The following is a 21152-nucleotide window of genomic DNA, read 5'->3' on the forward strand; positions in this document are numbered from 1 at the left end:
GGACTTAACTACAGAAAGTGGTTATAAGACCAAATCAGACAATTTCAAAAACGGTGTTAACCTTCCTTCCATTCCTTTAAGTCTGCACTCCATAAAAATAGATTTTCACACTTCCTTTTTTAGCTCCTATTGTTGTTGTTATTATCAAAACCAGCAGAGTTACCTGAATCATAGTGATGTAGGCTTCGTACGACTAAAACGTGGGTTACGAGAATGTTTTTTTTTTGTTTTTATTCTATCAAATGGCAAGGTGGTTAGGAGATCTCTGGAAAAAATTTGCGTCAACCGTTGTTCTTCTCTCAAAGCCAAAAGAGAATAGAAGTTGCTGCTGCCGCTGCTTTTGTTTATTATTCACCCCTTTTTTAAAAGCTTTTATTACCACGTTACATTACCTGAATTGGGTTTTAAAGTTTATTATCTTTCTTCTTATTCTTATTCTTTGTCTGTCTGATTCTTTAATTTTTCCATTTTGGTCGAAATTTTTCAGACACCAGAAAGAAAGCTTGAAAACAATAGCAGACACATGAATGCAGACACGGAAATAATCAACAAAATGAATCTTTTCTCTTTTTTTCTCTTCTTATAACCTCGCTTCTTGCATTGACTGTTTGTCAAGAAGGAGCTTACAAACATAGCAATGTAGGTGTTGCCTTTTTAGCACTCGCCTAGCTCCCTTCCGTTCGGTGTAAACCAACTATTTGCCGCCCCCGTACAAAATGAAGATAGAGAAAGATCGTCCCAATAAGCGCTCATACTTATTTTCTTGGCTCGAGCCTTTCAAAAAATATGTAAAGTGGCTAAGTTTTACTCGCCCACTCACTGCTCTTCTGCTAACTACTACTACCCAATACGGCTATTTTTACTTTGTTTCGTACAAAACGAGTATACCAATTCTCGAACATCTTATCTTCTGGTTCTATTTCATGTTTTTACAGACAATAACAACACCTTTAGTTCCATTGTTTTCCCTAATTGTTATTCGTATAAATGTATATGGACAGCTTCATATAACGTCCCTCCCAACTCCTCTCCCCAACGAGTATAAAAGGACCGTCACGAATGTAAAGGACATCAAACGTTTCACTGACAACATATGGCTGAACCGAGGACCGATAGACGACCAGAAAAAAGAGGAGCTGGTAGACGACATTGGTCCAAGGATATTTCTTTATTCGTTTTTTTCTTTTCTAATCAGCACCCTCAGCCGATCTCCTTTCGCTTTACTCGGTCTGCCTCGTCAATCACAGATTCTCTATTGAAACAGCCGAAATATTAATAGAAATATGCACTGAACCTAGTGAAGCAGCTGATCTTCAAGTTGGAATCAGAAAGGGATACTTACCTGCAACCTATTCTTTCTACTTTCTATACCTTTCTTCTTATCCGCTATTGTGCAGTACCTCTTACAATAAGAATAGGCTACAGTAAAAGCAACAGAGAGCAGATATAAATGGTTGTGAGTTAGTGTCTGTTTCTAGTTCATTCCCACACTTCCATTATCCTTAAATTATCTTGTGCAGTTAATATGATCGTGTTGCTAACTAAAAACAGACATTGATTTGAAATTTTTTAGTCAACCCCCCTATATTCCTCTATTGAGATACAACAATGATTAGCTGTTACACTGAAATTCGGTAGAAGATAAGTAATATACAGACAGTGTGAGGAGTGCTAAGGGTGGAAAATGAGACGTGGAAGGGGGCGTGGAAGAAGTGGTATGTATCCAGAGTTAAATCAATTTGACATGTGACTTTCAAAAAGCTTGACGTTGACGATAGCACACACCAACTATGCACAAGAAGGGTAAAAATTTCAATTACATAGAGACGTTTGCTAAACTGACTGAAGAACGTTTGGTTTGACAAAATCTCCATACTTTGACGACGACGCAGTGGAATTTTGAAAAATAAGTCAGTGCAACAACAGACAGAAATTTGGGGACAGTACTTTTAGTTTGTGGCTTTGAATGCAACACAAAATTGATAAACCCAGTATACTGCTCTGTATCGACAAATCACACACATTTACGTCTTTCTATGGGGGAGGGAGACTAAAAACTACTTCTATTTTATGTTCCATTGAAAAGTAGTAGTGAAATTCGTCTTTTATTCTGTCTGTCTGAATCACTCCACACTTCTGACCTCTGAGCACTACGGGTTCTGCAAAGGGTCGCCTACTATTTGAGCAACCATCTAGAAATCATTTTTAACCGTTGCGCAAATGGTTGGTAAAAGGTCTGTGTCTGCTGCCGCCACCAACCACAATGATAGAGGCAATAAAATTCTCATGCAGAATGCATTGCGCTCAGCAGCCAATTTGTCAAACAATGGGCTATGATGCCCTGGTGGCATGATCCACACACAGAGACGCATGTACACCATCGCTTGATCGTTGCAACACTCCTTTCATCTGGCGAGTTCTAGAACGAATCAATGACCTACACTACATTCTCTTTTCATACCAATTATTATTATTATTATATTCTTACACCTAAATCTATACAACTTCTCTTCCTTTCATGGCCGGCAACCATCAGCGAATCGACAAGACCACTGTGTCTTTTCCTTGACACCTTCTCTTCCGGACTAGGTCCAGGTGTCAACGGCATCGACACTTTGGGTGTTTTTGGTGGCAAATTATTTTGGTTATTATTAACACAATATTTTTGTTGTAAACTATTAGGCAACGCCAATACTCTAATCGACTTGAATGCACTTTGGAAATTTTCAATCGTCAACTGTACAGTTGCACTTTCCAATAGCGTATTATAAAAAGTCAAAATGGACATGAGGTTAATCGGAAGCTTCAACGTAGATATACTTGACATGATGGCAAGAATGGCAATTTGTGACGACGAGTATTCAAAATACATATTGGGATAAAACTGAAACAACTCACCGAGGTAGTATGATGAAAGTTTAATCTTGTTGTAGTACTTTTTAATCACACTTGAATTGGCGTCATTAACTGACACCAACATGTTGAGAAACACATCGACAAAAGCATCAAATGTAGGACTATTAATAACCCATTCCAACGACTTCAAGATATGTTTTTCCATTTCGATAAACAACTCCTTGTTATAACTGTCAACACAAATCTTGCGCAAGTCATTCAATGTAGGTATTTTAAACTTAGGATCCAAGTTTTTGCAACTTATCCATAAACTCGTCAATCCCAACAATTGATAATGCTGTTTCTTGACAATTCTGGTTGAGCAATAACGATCAATCAAATTCACCGTCAAGGGAAATGTCGATCGCGATAGATTGAGAATTGTAATCACCTCCATCAAGAAATCAAGCAACAAAGGTCTCATGCTCAATTTGATCTCGGGTTGTTGTTCAATCAATGATATGTTGGGCAAAGTGCGTGACTCAACTGATAATAGGTGCTCCAACATGTCCAATTGGTACTCTGACACGGTTGACGTGTGGGTCTTACGCTCCATCTGTTGCAAATTGGAGTTGGACGACTTGATTTGCAGCTGCACAACTCTCGTCTGGTGATAAGCATCAGGCGAGGACGAAATCATGTCAATGTAATGTAGTGTGACTAGCTAATGAAGTTTGCTAAGTGGTATGTGTGTGAGTTGAATATATTTGGTGGTTGATTTTGCTTGGTGGTAAAAAAATTGTTTGACCGCAAGTGACCTCCAAAACTTCAAGGTGAGCTCAGTATACAAATTCACTTTCTTCCAACGACAAACTATCCAAATGTCGAGCCAATAGGATCAAGCCAGTGATAGTGAGTGGTGAGATGTGATTTGCGTAAACTCTTTTAAATAGTAGCCAGTACTATTCAACTATGCAATAAAAAAATAAAGGAAATGTGTATCTGTATGTGGTGTGTATCTTTGGATCAACTTTTGCAACAAAACCTGAGCTGAGAAAGATATCTATCTATAATGTATCAAAAATAAAAAAATATAATAAGTAAACCGTGTAACGAAATGTGTGATATAACGTGAACCGTGATAAACGTAAAAACTTTGGAAGTTTGAATGCAAAAGAACGTTAAAAAAGTGTTTGGCGTGTAATGTCTGAAGTGGGAATATATATATATATGTAGAATCCCTTTTGTCGTTAAATGTAATTATTTCTGTATCAAGTGAACGATCGGCGATGTTTATAAAAAATAGTATTTGCTATTGTTGGGAGGTACTGTGTTCAAATGTGTATATGTATAGGTGTGGTTGGTGATGACTATGCAAAAAAATGTATGAAAAGAAAATGGGAAAACTAAAACCAAGCAAATGATGATGACTATGCCGATGAACCGAGTCTCTAGCTCAAAACTGTTACAGTTAAAGTTATCAATGTTGAAGTAATTTGTTGCTTTTGTTTGAGTGTCTCTATGAATATATATAATACCTTTTTGGCTCCTCTTTGGTTAGACTAGTGAAAGTAACAGCGTTTAGGAGAACTTAAAAAAGTATCAAACAATTGCCAAAACAAAAATGAAAAATAAAAATGAGAGCAAAAGAATGTAAACAAGTAGGTGGGTGGGTGATGAATGTAGGGGTGTTGGTATTGTAGAGGAAGAAATATGTGAAAGGGTGAACCCGTTGTTGCAGTGTAAGTGTTGTCGGTGGTGAAGATGGTTAAATCAATGCAGTGGATGTGGTGGTGGTGTGTGTGTAACTTCTGGGTTAATGATATCAAAGCAGGATGAATGCCAAAAAAGGAATAGTAGAATTGAGAAAAGTTTATCGGTATCCAGATTTTTGAAAGGATTGTTGGTTGTTCTTATATGATGAAAAGATATTTGCAATTTTCGAATAATGAAAATTTATTGTGTTAGTATATGTATATTTAGACGCTTAATGAAGGACAATAATCGAATGGGTCGTGAGTGGCTTTTGTGTTTGTGGCTGCCATTATGCAGTACTGGACTGTTTATGAAAAAGAAGGAGGTGTGGTTTGTATACTCTCTCAGTCTATGTCTGTCTCTCTATCTAAATTCATTCATTCATATTATTTTTAGAAAAGGTGTGTGTCTGTTGTGCATATAAGACATTATTATGTTATAACACAAAGATAAAAAATGTCTGCCGTTTCATTTGAGCCACAAAGAGGTAACTATTTACTTCAACCTATTCTCGTAAGGCATTAAATAAAATTTGGGTTTGGGTTTGGGCTCCCTCTCTCGCTCTTTGAGCGAGCGACTACAACACAATAACTGTGAAATTTCACCCTATGTGTACTAGAGTATACAGTACATGTTTAATAAAAGGCAGCACAACAGACAACAGACAACAGACAATAAACAACAGTTACGATTACAATTGATCTATATATACACACTACTACCAGTGTCCGCCCTTCTTCGGGATAATTGTCACACCCACGAAACGCTAGTATTTTTTTTCTTGCCAACCTCCCTTCTTCCTTGAGGATAAGAATTTCGGCCTTTCTTTTCTTTTCTTTTTTTAGGTCTCTTCAGGTCTCTAGGGCAAAGATTGTAAGGCAATCGCTTCTACGACTGATTTGAATTAACTTTAAGTCTTAGACATTTCCTGCACCTCTTTCCACGTAACAACGACACCATAATGGTAGCTCCTCGCAACGAAGAGATGGTTGCAAGGTGCGGAAAGCTATACATATCTAGTGCACTTGACAACTTCTAGGACAGGATTCTGTATGAGCCGCCCAACCATGAAACGTGCTTCACTACAAGCAGTCTCTCCTTCTAGCTATATCTATCTCTCGGCTCTCGGCTCCCCCTCTTTCCCCCCATTATTGTCTGTTATTGTGTATAGACTTTCTTATGCATCAGTATAAAATTAGCTCTTCAGAGAAATAGGAGTAAACATCATTCAATATACTTTTCCAAATGCCCACCTATTGTTCAACTATGTCCTTGTCTTTGTGTGTATGTCATAGTTGTTTCTTTTGGATTGTCGTAGTGCGAGAAAATCAAAACTTTTTTTTTTTGTTTTGCCTCCTGCGTATAGAAAAACTTTTTTAACCAATTTTAGACTTCTTTTCTTTTTATTTCACCATTATTCTTTCTTCCACTTTCAGTTCGTCCAACTCGGTATAATAATCTTTCTGTTTTTCTGTCTGCTTCTGTTGCTTGAGAGAAACACAAAAGATAAAAGGAGCTTATTTTATAACAGTTACAACAAGACAATATATAATTACAATGGAGAAGCATTTTACCAGAACGGGTTATTTGAAGGCTGAATGGAAAAGGACCTCAGCATACGGCTCCCTCCTTTCCAAAACACTGTTTCAGTGCTAACTAGTGTACGCCTCTTTGAAACTAGTTTTTTTTCTCCAATCATCAACCGCGCTTTGACGAGGATTAAATCCGACCAAAAAAGAAGTCTAAAGTTTTCGTACGCCTTGACGAAAGAGCAAAATGGTATAAACGTTTGCCACAAGGCTTTTTACGGATGGTTGTTAAGTGCAGGTGTTCCAATTATACAAGACTCGGAATCTGACAGTGTACACAAATCAAACGGAATCACACAAACGTTCATTTCTTTTTCCCATTTTTTTTCCGCTGTATTTCGACGCTAAGTGGATGGTGAGTACTGTGGCTTTCCTCTACTTAAGCACATTACACAAAAGACACTTTACTGTTTTTTCTTTTCTTTTTTTTTATCGTCAAAATATCGGACAGATAATAATCAGAATTGGGAAATCTAAACTGAAAAGAAATAGAAAAAAATGTTCTACAAGGTTAGGAGCTTGACTTTTTAGCAATTACATGCAGCTTTTAGTAACGCAAAAGCGAAAGCCTTTGAAAGGAGGAAAGGTGATTTTTGGAGTAAAAGTTTCCGAATAACCAAAGTTTGCCTCGACATAGATTTCGTGGTGCACAAAAAAAGCGCAATTTATCTACTTTTGCTTTCCATTGCGCAGCTCCTTCGAACTACAAAGCGATTAACAACTGTCTTTTCAAAATCGATCTACTTTATTATCTCGCTAGGTAAGATAACATCCACCTGGGCCTAATCTTAGTTTTCTGGTAATATACTGCTGATGTCTCAGTGTTTATCGGTTGAGATTGTTCTACTTTTCTACTTTTCTTTTTTTTTGGATTATTTTTTCCTATTCATCTCCTCTAATTTTTGTTTGTCTGAATTTTCCAATTTTCTCTTCGCAGTCTTTTTTTTTAAGCGCTGAGAAGTACCAGCTACGACTTATAACCTTTATACCACAAAAACTGCATCTATTTAATTCGATGATAAACGCTACACAAATATTGACAAATTGTATAAGCTTTCCCGATTAATACTCTAAGCTCCGAGCCTAGTACAAAGGCATTCCTGCTACGAGGTGATGGATTAATCAATTGGCTCTTGCACATGCTCATTGCAAAAGCTAGTACACTTCACACCCTTCCCCATCAAGTACCACCTCTTTCAAAAAGTAGGATACTGACTACATTGATCTTATCTCACCGGAATTAATACATCAGTTTATGGAAAGTGGAGAAAAAAATATGGACATAATTTAGACAAAGTTTATTTTTTTAAAAAAAAGCTTCAGTCCTTTTAGCAGCAGGAAGAGGACAAAATAAATCCGTAATCACTTTAGTATCGCGTTTGTTTTACTTTAAAAGAAAAAGTCATCGACGTTAAGATCCGTCTACCGTCGGCGGAAATTTGCAACAAAGGGAGGGGTAAAGATAGGGAAAGTGAACAAACGTTCGATGCCCTAAACAAAAAAAAGAAGCTTCTAACACTTTTCAGAATTCTTGAAACCTTTTCACCGCCATACTACCCCATACTTACGGGTTGAGAATGGGGTTGTACTAACTATCATCACCTTACGTATTCTCTCTCCTTTTTTAAAAAACTCAATGGCTTAGCAATTCACTTATTTTGCGTTAATCCACATGTTACTAAAAAAAATGTAAAACTCTAGTTTTTTTTGTTCTTTCTTTCATTTAGCTTCTTTTTGTGTAGACCAGACAGACAGTCAATTTTGCTCTAAGGTTGTTTTGTTTAACGTATTATTAACAATGCACTCAACACAACGTGAAGGGGTGAAGGGTTATTTTTGGTTACGACTCAGCCATTCATCTTACTGATCAATGAGCCGCTGCAAATTTGGGTAATCATCTCTTTTTTGACCCAATTGCCTTTCACTTGATTTGCTTTCGTCTCTACAACACTCGATGTATTCAACCATTAAACCGCACTTTTCTTTAAAAAAGTGCTATAGCTCACTCTAACTTGGGCTCAATCTGGCAGCAACAAATTATAATAAAATTCTTGTAGATGATCGATAACCTTAATTTTGTGTCGAACTCAGTTTTTCCAATTTTATGATCGGTCTTTGCACTACACTACGTAATTTGCAAGGTATTTTTAACTTTGGCTCTAACTGGCAACTGAAAAAAGGGGGAACTCTAATGAAAAAAAAAGCTTAGTCAAAGAAAATTGGGTAAAGAGAAGCGAATAAGCCCCGCTATTCAAACATGAAACACGACAAAGGTTTCCGCCATCACTCAATTGAGATAGCATAGTTTGACCATTACCTCAGAGAATGGTTGCGAGAAATGAGCTTTTCAAATGAGGTGATGCGTGCATTTCTGGCATAACCACTTTGTCTGACCAAGGCAGCCTTCCTTTAAAGAGTAGCACAATAAAAAATGCAAAAAAATAAATTTGATGAGGTGAAGTCTATCTCCACAAAATGCACGAGTCGGATGATTTGCTGTTTACCTTACCTGTAACCAATACAATTGAATTGACCGTAGTATAGACAATATGTAATGGTTAGTAGCATGTCTTACATAGCTATTAGTGCAGCCTGATTTAGACCTGAGTCAAACAAAGACTATAATTTCATTGCTTGGCGTTTAATATGAGTCTAATTTCTAAAGTATATAATCCTCTCGCCACTTTTTATTTCATACAACTGGCGTAAATCACCTGTTATTGGTGTATAATCGTACAAGGGATGCCTTCAAACCTTCTTTACAATAGCACCAAAGAAAAGTTGGACTTGTTTGTTGGGTAAATGTAGCCTTACCCCCTTTCAGCAAACCTTCCGGGTAAATGACAAAAGCAGACACATTGCTAAGCTCATCGCAAACCAACAATAGGGATATTTAATTGGTGAGGTTTGCATGTCTTGTGACATTTCAATCTTTTGTACGTTGTTGTTGTTGTTGTTGAGAAGACGTTGTTACCGTTATTATGTCAATTCGCTTAGTACTCCATTTCACAACGTCAATGTCTGTCAGTACAAACTGCAACAAAACAACAAACAACAAGAAAAAAAAATTCAGACAGAACCAAAAAATGAGCAAAGGTAATTTGTGATTGGACACTGTTGACCAATTTTCACTACACAAATCAGCAAGAGTGTCCTCATCTCATCTCATCGCAAGGCGAAATAGAAAATTGAATGACCCATTAGCAAGATGGATTCAGAAACGATGGACCAATTGATTCAACGCCACAAAAAGGAAAACAAGGATCTCATCGCAACAATCACAGGATTGAAGAAACAAGCAACCAAAAAGACCAGAAAATCGGTATTAAGTAAATGTCAGGAACTAGAGGACGCCTTGAAGAAGAAGCATACTGAGGAGTTGGCTCTGTTGGAGAATCCCGATGGCCAGGGTCATGAAGATCAAAAATTGACACCAGAGCAATTGCTAGCTGAACTCTCAGTTAGTGAAAAAGCAGAAGATATCGAGCCTTCACAGGTGGGAGAACCTGACAAGGAGCTGCATACCGAAAACCAATCTGGACCAAAGAGGCGAAACCGTCAAAAGGAACGATTAGCCAAACGCAAGGCCGAAATTGAACGAGTGCAAGCTGAAGCCAGAGAGGAAACTGCCAACTCGATTGATTATAGACAAATCGAAATAGATTCAATGAGTCAACTACTTGCCGCTAACAATTTGAAGTTGTACGAAATCAAACCCGATGGCCACTGTCTCTTTGCATCGATCCAAGACCAATTATTGCAACGTCACCACATTGACAAGCCTATACAAGAATTGCGTGACCTATCAGCTGCGTACATCCTATCACACAAGGATGACTTTGTACCGTTCTTGTTTGATGAACAAATGGGGGAAATTAGAGACATTGATGATTATTGTCGTGAATTGACCTCAACCGCAATGTGGGGCTCTGACATGGAGATTTTAGCCTTGGCCAAAGTGTTCAACTGTTGTATTGCTGTCCACGTAGCTGGTGCTGCCACCTTGAAGATAAATGAGGAAGCCAACATTGATGCTTTAGCTAAGAAGGAAGAGGGAGAGGAGGATGGCAGTCCAGAATTACAATTGGGATACTATAAACATTCGTATGGATTAGGAGAGCATTATAACTCATTGAGGGATGCTTGATTAAAACACGGTTCGATACGTGCTGGTCTCGTTGGCCAGTTTGGGGCTTCTTTTTGTTTATAAACAGAACGAGGTTGGTTTACATAGAGTGAAGCCGTTTATTTGTTTCATTATCATGGACCTGTGGCATGCTTTGTATTCTCCTATGTCAATAATACTGTTACTAAACTAACCCAGAAGCAACAGGTTCTCCCTCTTTTTTTGGTGTTGTTACCCAATTTGACCTATTTCGTAATAAGCTTTTTTTTATTATAATTTAAATGCATAATTAAGCCGTTATGCGTTAGCATTGTAGACCTCGTAAATTCTTGACTGTGTGCAGGTTTTTGTCTAGAAACACCGTCCATTATTATAAACGTTATGCATATATAATATTTTGGATTTTGTGCAATTTTTTAAAAGAGAAACATCACGTGTATTTAAAAAGATATGTGGTGGAATTTCAACAACCTTTTCGAATTCAGAAAGTAAACCACCTGCTAAATTTCACAACACAAACGCGGCTTCAAGGCCTTCAAGACGACTATTTTGGAATTTTCCACAAGTTCTGAGGTTTTGGCAATAAAAATTGCTATAGCCGTCACAAAAGAAAGTTGACAACAATTTCATGCTTTGGGCGGTTGTATGTTGGCGGAAGTTCAAGCATTGATAATAAAGCAAGTAAATTGTGCCTATTGTGGGGTCTGCTCGGGCCTGCAAGGCCAAGTCCAAGTCATTGGAGTGTGTCAATCTTTTTTCGAAGAGTAATTGCTGAACCAAGATTGAAATGTGGTTTAAAAAATTTTTTTTCTTCTCTTTTACTAGGATTATTCTTGTGTCTTTTCGCTACGTCACCAAATAAAAAGAGAGGACAGAAGTGGAAACACATTATTCACTGAGAGTTATAAAAGTGTGGCATGTATTCGAACTTGTAGCATTGCTCTGCTTGCTGGTTGACGAAGATAACGATGTTGTTGTTGTTGTGATAAAGTATGGCTTTTTTCTCTGACCCAACTGCTAACTTCTTTCTTGTATTGTCAGGTTGTTTGTCTGTCCATAAATCAATTTTCTGTTTGATTACATAAACTGCTTAGTTTATGCAGACATGAGACACAAAATATTTGTCTAGTAATAATTCCGTGTCTGATGACAACAAAAGAGAACAAGATATTCTTCGGTTTTGTTCCTCTTTTCCACTCTCCTTTTTTTTTCCATAATAGGTTATTAATTAAACCAAGAGAAACTTCTTCGAGGTCAACTGAAATTCGCAACGAAATAAAGGCGCTGTTCTTCGACAAACCAATGAATTTGTGCCATTAACCATGGGACACAAGAATGGGTCAGACTAAACCAATTAAGAGCAACTACAGAAGGACTTTCTACCTCTTTCTCTCCCCTCCACCCCTTTCTCTCTAGTTCGCGAAGTCCGTAAATGCAACCAAGTCCGTGCAGAATAGATTTTTTTCTCTTTTTCGGCACACAGCTGTGTGCCGAATGGCTGAAGATACACCCTTGCAAATTTTGCAAAGTAATGGTTCACAAATAAACCCGAAAGCCAATTTCTTGTACATCTTAGAATTATAAGACATTGAAATAGCTCTGCTTGCCTAAGGTCTCACCTAACGTGTTAATTGACATTCCTTTTTTTCGGTTCAAGGAAAAAAACAGAGTGCACCGGAAGCTCCAATTGGTTGACTCTGGACTATTGTTACAAAATAGTTTGCTAACGCCTCAATTGTGGGCTCTTGTTACTATTAATATTTAGCATTAATTCCGCCACGTAATGGGAACATCAATTTAACCTATTTGGGATGCAATGGAATCAGCCTGAGTCCTTGTCTTACTTCAACGGGGCAACAGACGCATGTTACAAAGGGCTTTACTTTTGCAGACGATGGGGTTTTAATGTCTCTATTGCGTACAATCATACGTTTTTTATTTTTTTTTTTTGTTTGTTCAGACTCTGTTGGTCCAGTCCTATTGTATGCGATTTTAGAGGTTTGGGAGCCACAAAGTTGATGAGCAGATACGGCGTTCAGTAAATGTTTTAGCAACCTTCTTTTACTGGCGGCTGGAGTTGGTATAGAGAACGAGACGTCATGAATCAAACAACGTTCAAGAATAATGTATTAGGTTTCAAGAGCTATGGTTAAAATGACCCTTCCCCGAAGCTGTAGACAAAGGTAAAGATAAAAAATCACCATGAACAAAGTTAATCCGACACCACTGTTGCAGTTCCTGAAAAAAAAAAGGCTTCTTCGCTCTTACCGCGATTAAACACAATTGTTTGTTTTAACACATTGTTTCGGCCTAGTTCAACAATTTGAATACGAACAATAACCTAATTTACTCTTTTTTTCTGATACTGGATAACGGAAATCCCCGTCTTTAAAATATTTAAATTCACCCCCTTATTTATGGCTTATGTGGAGACATTGGTTTCACCTTTAGTCTTTCACGGCGCCTTTTGAGTTTAAAGCCTGATTTATTTACTAAGCCCCCAGACATTTGTCGTAATGGAGACAATGTCTTTACTTTGCTAACATTTTCGAAAATCGTCTACGTAAGGAGACCACTTACGAAGAATATTTCTTCTCGCCGTAAAGCTTATGTAATATACTTGGTGGCTGCTACGGTCTATTGTGAGATACAAAGAAATTTAGTTATCTAAATTTGGTGCAAAAACGTAACAGTTGTCCCGCGTAATTCTTCCGAAACTAACCAAACTGAGAAGGTGCCTAATTTCTTCAGACACAGATGGTGGGTGTCTTAGGGTGTAGGTCATTTTCTGGGGCTATAGTCTCTATGACGACATCCACTAATTCAGTTACTAATTTGTTTACGACGAGTTGGGAGAAGCATTTTTTGTCACAAAAATTCTACAAACTGATATACCCTAAAGTTGTCTACAATGGTGCAGAGAGTCTTCTCTACTTGCTGCTCCCTTTTCTTGAAGATCAATGATCAATCAAGCTTGTCATTGAACCAAGGATAACGATGTAACAATTAGATGCCCAACGAAACATCATTGGGAATCGTTCGGAATTAAATTTCTTTTTTCCAGTCGCACTAAAAGTCACAGTTATTAGTAAACAGAAATTATCTCATCTCTATAGGACAGATCATTACAACAATAGACACACACACATCATCTTCTTCATCATCATCATGGGTTGGTTTTGGTCAGACAAGGTTGATCTTGCATCAGCATCAAAAGTACAAACACAACCACAAACTGGAAACCCTTCTTCATCTTCGCTACTGGCATGTCCTATTGACCACTCGGCATACACCAAAAGCAACCCATCATCAGCATCTGCATCAGCATCTGCTGCTGCTGCTGCTGCTGCTCCAACATGCCCCGTTCTTTCAAAAGATAACGACGAAGTTTTGAATCCTATGAATAACATGCCGATGGCTATTTCAAGTGAACTCGCACCTGGACAGAAGATCAAATTATCTACAGAAAGAACGATATCAACTATTCCACGAGGCGAAACCCCCGACCAAGGCCAATGGGAGTACCCGTCGCCACAGCAAATGCTTAATGCAATGCTAGCCAAGGGAAAAGGAGATGGTATCCCTGAGGATGCGGTGGAGTCCATGGTTGAAGTACACAATTTCCTTAACGAGGGTGCTTGGCAACAAATTTTGGAATGGGAGGACAAATACACCAAGGATACAAAGATTGAACCAAGGTTAAAGAAATTCACAGGAAAGCCCCACGATCTCTCCCCAAAAGCTCGCATGTATTTATGGTTGGGCCAGTTGTTCCCGGAAACATTTAACACCATTCCCCCATTTGATAGGCATGACTGGACCGTGTTGAGAAGTCAAGGAAGAAACCAAGGCTGGAAAGAGGTCAGATATGTGATAGACTATTATAGTGCGCCAGATGACGAGGAAACGGGAATGCCTGCGTTCATGTTGGACACCAGACCTGCGTTGGATGGCTTTGGAAGCATTCGCGATAGGATTGTCACGTTTGCCGGTCCGGTTTGGAAAAAGGCAATGGGTGAGATTGATGAGTTTTAAGAGGGGAGATATATTATGTCTGGCTCTTTGGTATTTACATGTGTATATAATCGTTTTCCGATGTTTTCTTTTTTCTCTCTCTTACAAGTTCTTCTTCATTTGAACCAAAATTGGCGCTGATAGTGGGACGACTCTCTTGTGGATTTGCAAAAGGACGTTTGGCAACTTAGTACCATAAGAAGTCAACGAACTCAGGGCCAAGTCATTAAGAAGTTTTTGCACCACGTCCTTGTTGCCCTTTTTGTAGAAATAATCAAGGAGGAAGTAATAGGTATACTCGTTGGGTTTGATGTCACCAGCTTTTTTCATTTTGCCAAAGTACTCCAAAGCCTTATTCTCGTCACGAAGCAAAACATTCCTCAACATCGTGTTCCAAATGATGGGGTCGTTCCTAATTTTGGTGATGTAATGAATGAATATTTGCTCGGCTGCAGATACATCTCCCAATGTCAACTCTCCCGTCAACATGTTACTTTGGATCCAGGCGGATCTGGGGAATTTCCTCTTCAATACGTTATACAACTGTCTGGCAGCATCGATATTGGCCGACTGGATTAAGCCATTCAAGACAGATGCAAAGGTGTGTTCATTAAGTGACTTTGCCCCCTTTAGCGTCTGTAAAAAGTCGCCAAGATTGGGGCTCTTTCCAATAGAGACAAGGTATTTGAAATATGCGTTAATCATTGTCGTCAATGTAACAACGTTCTCTTCAATTCCATGCTGCTTCATAAAATCATTAATACCGAATATAGCATTGTAATTCTGCTTTCTGAAGTAGTAATTGAGGAAATCGTTCATGACTCCAACATTTGGTTTATAATTGCCGCCGTCTTTAATATACTCTTCCATTCTAGATTCAGCTTCAACAATCTTTCCATTGAAAATCAACCCTCTCAATATTCCGTCTTTTGCTGCATCGTTGATTCCCAAGCCAGCATACTGCTTAGCATAATCTTCAGCAATGTCGAATTTATCTGCAATCGAGTAGGCACTGATAATTGAGCTTAACGTGTTTACGTTGTATTTAAGACCACTAGCAAGGATTGTCTTTAAAGTCCGTTCGAATTTTTGCATAAGTTCTTCCTTTTGTGCTTCTGATGCATTGTTGAATCTATTAGGGTTGATCATGGCTTTAAGGACCAAATTCCAGGCATCTATTGATGGAGAAATGCCCGATTTCATAATGTTCTGAAACATGCTAAACACCTGATCGTATTCATCATAATACAAGTACTTTTCCATCAACTGGACCATGATCCTTTCCTCAATCTTCAAATCACGCTTTTCACAAATCTCGGCAATCTCTGTATAGATTACGTCTAGTAATTTTCTATCAGTGGCACGATTGATCCTGGTCAACATAAGTACACTATTTGGGTCCACCTTCGACTTCCTGTCATCCTCCAAAAGTTCTCTAAACTTTTCAAACTCTAGTCTATTGAAAACACCATAATTGAAAAGGGTGGACTTGACCTCGTTGTAAAAGGGCACCTTGCCTGTCTCAAAGAACCGAAGAGCATCTTTTTCCGAGTATGGCACATTTTGCAATAAGCATGACAACACATAAGCGTAGTATACAATGTGTGGAAGTTGGTATTTGTTGTATCTAATTCGAGATTCACCCGTTTCAACAAATACATTGGGGATAAAATTTAATTTATCATATTCGATAAAGGTTACCCATAAATGAATTATTTTTTGATAAGAGGCAAATTTTCCATCCTCGTTTTTTAACAAGTTGGCTGCAACTTCGGTGAAATGGTACTGGTGTGCAACACGATACTTGACAAACAAAGAGAGATGCTCTTCTAGATCTGCACCCGCTTTCTTGGCTTTGGTGAGTAGTCCAGTTGCTAACGGCAAGAAAGCACTGTACAAGTCACGGTCTGATATATATTCTTCATGTTGGACTTCGCGAAGAAACGAAATGCCTTCTTCAAAAATGTCTTTGGCCTCTTTCAAATCAGTACTTGATTCCAAAGTCTTTTTGATTTGCTGAGATATGTCGCTTACCTTGTGATTTAACTTCTTGATTTTAGGAGCACCGGTCTTGTTGACATTCTTTTGGGGTTTGGTTGAAGGCTTGAGATTCCCCGATGTCGCAAGTGGCTCCTTGGTTGTGGCAGCTTGTGTCGACTGGAGTCTTGTAAATATACCAACTTGGGTGGCAAATCTCACACTTGGCCGCCTCAATTGGTTGACCACTCTGGAGCTGTTAATACACAGCCTGTAGGGAAGCATTTGGTGTAGATCAGATAGTTTGAAATGGAATGGAAAAATGAAAAATTGAAAAAATGAAAAAAAAAAAAAAATTTGTTCTCAGAGTCAAAGTCTAAACTGAGATTGGTTATACAAACATTGGACCAAGTACATATTAATTGCTGAATAAAAGTAGTTATCTAGTAAAGAGCCAAGGTATGTGCCACATTGAAGACTCAATTCAGTAGCTTCCCCGTTTCGCACATCGTCTACTCGTGTCTCTTCACAAGCACTACGGTTTTTGATGGTCCTGATTTATATACAGGATTCACTCAAACGAGCATTATGAAATAATCACATTCTACTCATATCCACCGCTATTTCAACACAACGCATATATGAAAGAGGAGCACAGAGCTGGCTTTGTGGATGATAAATATAATTTGCTGAACGAAGCAGAGGATCCTGATTTGGTATTTTTCAACTACCATGAATTTCTAGCACCGATCCAACAGCGGTCACAACCATCCTTAGTAATAAACCACTTCCCCAATTACTATGCAGATAGATCGACCAGCACATTTTACAAAACAAGGATAGTGAAGATACCGAGACTTTATGATACTACTCCATATTCGGATTTAATACCGAGGTTTTCTACAGTATACCCTGGCCGGGAGCAAGGTGCCATCAAAGTAGACGGGGAATCAAGTGTAGCAACTGGCTTGTACGACGGCAACGTATTTGGAACTACATCTGAAATCGTTGGATTCGAGGATATATTACTGGAGGAGGAGCTTCTTGGTATTGTCAACACGATTAATCGGATTTTGTACAGCGCGTTTTACCCTTTTCAAGTTGCAACTTTGATAGAGAATATCTTAGAGGTACTAACTGGTGGCCTATTTATCCAAATATTGAATTTATTCAACGTATGTACCCACACAAAGCGAAAAGTATTGGAGTTGGAACAGTTTGTCGAAAATATCAATGACAAGTTGCAAACAAAAGATGTAGCGATAATATCACCTCGAAAAACGGGATATCTTTCCCTTTGTATATCTTATGTACCGAAATAAAGTGAAGGACTTATTCATTTTTGACTAAATCAAAGAGATGATGTAGTAAAAGGGGTGAAGTGGTTTGGTTCCATGCTATTAGTTTGTAGTTTGTAACCCTTTAAACCAATTTGACATCTCATTGTCGTGACATTTTCGACAGTCCATAATTTGTCACTGAAAATGTTGCGATAAACAAAACCTCATCGAGCCATCACTGAGCCACCACCGAGTCACCATCGAGCCACAATGAACGGAGTATTTGCAGTGTATAAGCCGTCGGGCATCTCCTCTGCAAAATTTATAGGCGATCTTCAAGAACTATTCACAAAATCCAAAGCATTTGCTCCTGATTTAAAAGCAATGAAGGAGAAAGTCTTGTATGATCTAAGTCGAGATAAAAAGTGGAAAAGCCGTGCACAGAAGAAGGCCAACAGTACTAAAATAAAAATCGGGCATGGTGGAACCTTGGATCCCATGGCTAGTGGAGTCTTGGTTGTTGGTGTTGGATTGGGCACAAAGAAATTACAGTACTATTTATCCGAATGTCAAAAGACATATGAGACAAAGGCTTTATTAGGTATATCAACCACTACTGGGGATGCAGAAGGTGAGATTATAACTCAGACGAAGACCGACCATATTACTCCCGAATTGGTTAAGCTGACTGTGGAAAAATTTGTGGGAGATATCAAACAAACACCACCAATTTTTTCAGCTTTAAAAGTGAATGGAAAGCCGCTTTATGAGTACGCCAGAAAAGGGTTACCGTTGCCAACACAGATCAAAGTAAGAGATGTTAGAGTTAATGATATCAAGGTCATCGAAGACGACTTGCTATCAACTGATCATGAATTTAAAAAGCTCGAAAGTGAATTGGATGAAAATGGTGTGCCTAAAGAACACGGGTTGATGAATAACCCAACTTTGAACGACTCTCCATTGTACTACTCCAAGGAATACCTCGAAAAGATGGACAGTCATGAGGGAGACGTCAAGCCGATGCTACAAGCAGGTGATGAGCACCATCCTGAAAAATTACCATTAATCCATTTCATATCAGACGTCTCTTCAGGTACGTACATCAGAAGTTTGATTAGCGATATTGGCAGAGCATTGGCATCGTCGGCTTACATGGTTGAGCTTATTAGGGTCAAGCAATCGGAGTGGCAACTAGACAAAAATGTGTTTAGAATCGAAGATTTTCAAAAGAGTGAAGATGTATGGGGCCCCATCTTGAAAAAGGTATTGGACCAAGGAGGAAAGGATATAGACTTAGCAGCTGAATTTGCTGTTTTAGATACACAACCCGACAATACAAAAGAAGATGGAAAAGGGGATCTATCATCACCAGAAGCACCAAGAGGAGAAAAAAGATTAATTGATGAAGTTGAATAAAAAAAAGAATACGCTTTGTAGATTTTATGTATAACAATGCAAAGACAATTCTTACGATACCTCACAACGAAGAGCTCTCAATTCTATGCCAAATCCACGATAAATCCAATATCATTCAGGCTACAGCCTCCCACTAAATTTACACCCCAATCGGTTCTCATATTCTCCACTTCAGCAAACCTACCACAGATAATCGAAGATGTGTTGGATCTACATCAAAGAGATAATTTACAGATTGTGGTAGCAGGAATCGATACTATGGTTCCATTCTCAGCTAGAAATGGGGTCAGTGAGCTCTGGCTTGATCATCGCCTAAAAATAGGCAATTCCTTGCTTTTGGAAGAACGCGATGACTTGAACAAACCTCCCAAAGAAAGCGATGGAGTCAACCCGGTTACCGCAAGAAAGAACTGGAAAAATATTCAGGGGCATTTAAGTTTACAAATGAAGCACGAAATGGAGGCAAAGATAAGTTTAGCCAATACTGTATTTTCAACCGGATCAATACTCACTTTATTTTACTTTGATACTGAGTCAAACGTTGCCCATTCCGGTCAACACTTGTGCGAGCTAGAAGTTACATTACCAAGAGGTGTTGTTCCAAATCATGCAACGGTAAAAGTTGAAGACAAATGGACGGCATTGTACCCAGGGAAACTGTTCAAAATCACCAATTGTGTGGGGAACTTGTTGAAGTCGATTGAGAAAAACCCAGCAGCCAAGTACTTGGAAAAGAATGATAAATTGATGAGACTCAAGAGCAAAGATACTGAAGTATTTGTCAAGTTGAGAAAAAGGGGAACCACGGTTGTGGAGAGATTTAAAGTGACGGCCGGAGGTGGTGGTTGGGGTGCAAAAGCAGATATAATTGCATTGTCTCCTGAAGCAAAACCAAACGTAGGAGATGAGGTTGAATTTTTCATGGTAACTCCAGATGACAGATTTATCCAACAGAGAGGCAACGAAGTTGAAAGGTTTAGCCATACTTTTGCATTCATGAGTAGTTACGAAGAAACAGCCTATCATGGTGATGGCTTAGATGCCGAAGGTGAAATGGTGTATGAAACATTTGGATGTGGTTCAGAGCAAGGGTTCTATTTCAATGGGGTGAAACATCATTCACCTGGGGAAACGGCTTATATAAAATTAAAGCTGGAGTGAGAATATGCAGAATAAGTCTTCTCAGCTGTAATGTAAGTAATGTTATAGTGTAAAGAGCCGGGACCTTTTATGAAACGGACTTTGTATGGTCTCTTAATGATTGGCGATACCATGTCTCAAAGATTGGGCAAAAAAAAGGAAATCCCCACAATCGGATTACCATTATTTTTACATACAAAATGACAGTCAAGTATATTACGGGAGATCTATTTCGCCATACTGCTCAAGCCGGGAAACCTATCGTGTTGGCACATGCATGTAATACTGGAGGCAGTTGGGGGGGAGGAATAGCAGCTGTATTTAGAAAGAAATTCCCACAAGCTAACTCCGAATACTCCAACTATTGTCACAACAACACCAATTTACTAGGCAAGAGTCTACTTTTGAAAGCCGATGATTTCACTGACACCAACATCTACATTGCCTGTTTGTTCACAAGTGATTTCAATCAATCGCCAGAGCAGATTGCTTCCTATACTTATAAATCGTTGGAACACTTGGCTACACAACTACAGTCAGTATCGGATATTGAAAGCAATGGCCCAATGAAAGTGGTCAATATGCCAAAGATCAATGCCGGTATTTTTGGTGTTCCATGGGAGCTAACCAAAGCTGAACTAGAGAAGGTGGCGGATTTAGATTTCAATGTATATATTCTTTAATTGATATAAGTCTATTGTAGCTGTTAACACTGGTTTTACAAATGACAATCCAAATTTCCAGGGGAGGGGGGGGGGGCCCGTCAAAAGCAGCTTCTTGTAAGCTCGATGGTTTACAAATTGCAACTGGTGACGCTTATTGAAGGGGTTGTGGCGTAGCCTAATCAAGATTTTCTGTTCAATGATCTCTTACCTTCTGGTCGTGTACAATGTTCAATGTGCAAAAAGCTTCAAAAAGCTTCAAAAACAAAAAAAACAAGTCAGTGCCACCCAAAAACGAGAACAGACAAAAACAACGCACATTGTTCTAATCTTTTCTGATAACAACCAATCAACA

General features: G+C 38.6%; 7 protein-coding genes across 7 annotated transcripts; 5 read left to right on the forward strand and 2 right to left on the reverse strand. All coding sequences in view use genetic code 12, as the record gives it.

Moving 5' to 3' along the window:
• Positions 1-2476: 2476 nt before the first annotated feature.
• CLN3 (cyclin) lies at positions 2477-3535 on the reverse strand (the record flags this gene model as incomplete). Its single annotated transcript, XM_051814857.1, has 1 exon — positions 2477-3535. The coding sequence occupies one exon, from the start codon at positions 3533-3535 to the stop codon at positions 2477-2479; it is 1059 nt and encodes a 352-aa protein (XP_051671725.1).
• A 5852-nt stretch (positions 3536-9387) lies between these two features.
• CANMA_002755 (uncharacterized protein) lies at positions 9388-10326 on the forward strand (the record flags this gene model as incomplete). The annotated part of the gene is made up of 1 exon (XM_051814858.1): positions 9388-10326. The coding sequence occupies one exon, from the start codon at positions 9388-9390 to the stop codon at positions 10324-10326; it is 939 nt and encodes a 312-aa protein (XP_051671726.1).
• Positions 10327-13473: 3147 nt separating this feature from the next.
• Positions 13474-14340, forward strand: CYC3 (holocytochrome c synthase; the record flags this gene model as incomplete). The annotated part of the gene is made up of 1 exon (XM_051814859.1): positions 13474-14340. One exon carries the CDS (start codon positions 13474-13476, stop codon positions 14338-14340), a length of 867 nt encoding a protein of 288 aa, XP_051671727.1.
• An 81-nt stretch (positions 14341-14421) lies between these two features.
• On the reverse strand, positions 14422-16581 carry CANMA_002757 (uncharacterized protein; the record flags this gene model as incomplete). The annotated part of the gene is made up of 1 exon (XM_051814861.1): positions 14422-16581. One exon carries the CDS (start codon positions 16579-16581, stop codon positions 14422-14424), a length of 2160 nt encoding a protein of 719 aa, XP_051671728.1.
• A 356-nt stretch (positions 16582-16937) lies between these two features.
• On the forward strand, positions 16938-18995 carry PUS4 (pseudouridine synthase; the record flags this gene model as incomplete). Its single annotated transcript, XM_051814862.1, has 2 exons — positions 16938-17595; positions 17905-18995. The coding sequence occupies 2 exons, from the start codon at positions 16938-16940 to the stop codon at positions 18993-18995; spliced, it is 1749 nt and encodes a 582-aa protein (XP_051671729.1).
• A 36-nt stretch (positions 18996-19031) lies between these two features.
• On the forward strand, positions 19032-20156 carry CANMA_002759 (uncharacterized protein; the record flags this gene model as incomplete). The annotated part of the gene is made up of 1 exon (XM_051814863.1): positions 19032-20156. The coding sequence occupies one exon, from the start codon at positions 19032-19034 to the stop codon at positions 20154-20156; it is 1125 nt and encodes a 374-aa protein (XP_051671730.1).
• Positions 20157-20335: 179 nt separating this feature from the next.
• Positions 20336-20818, forward strand: CANMA_002760 (ADP-ribose 1''-phosphate phosphatase; the record flags this gene model as incomplete). Its single annotated transcript, XM_051814864.1, has 1 exon — positions 20336-20818. One exon carries the CDS (start codon positions 20336-20338, stop codon positions 20816-20818), a length of 483 nt encoding a protein of 160 aa, XP_051671731.1.
• Positions 20819-21152: the final 334 nt, after the last annotated feature.

Source organism: Candida margitis, assembly GCF_024628925.1.
Source record: "Candida margitis strain CBS 14175 chromosome Unknown scaffold3, whole genome shotgun sequence".
Classification (NCBI taxonomy): domain Eukaryota; kingdom Fungi; phylum Ascomycota; class Pichiomycetes; order Serinales; family Debaryomycetaceae; genus Lodderomyces; species Lodderomyces margitis.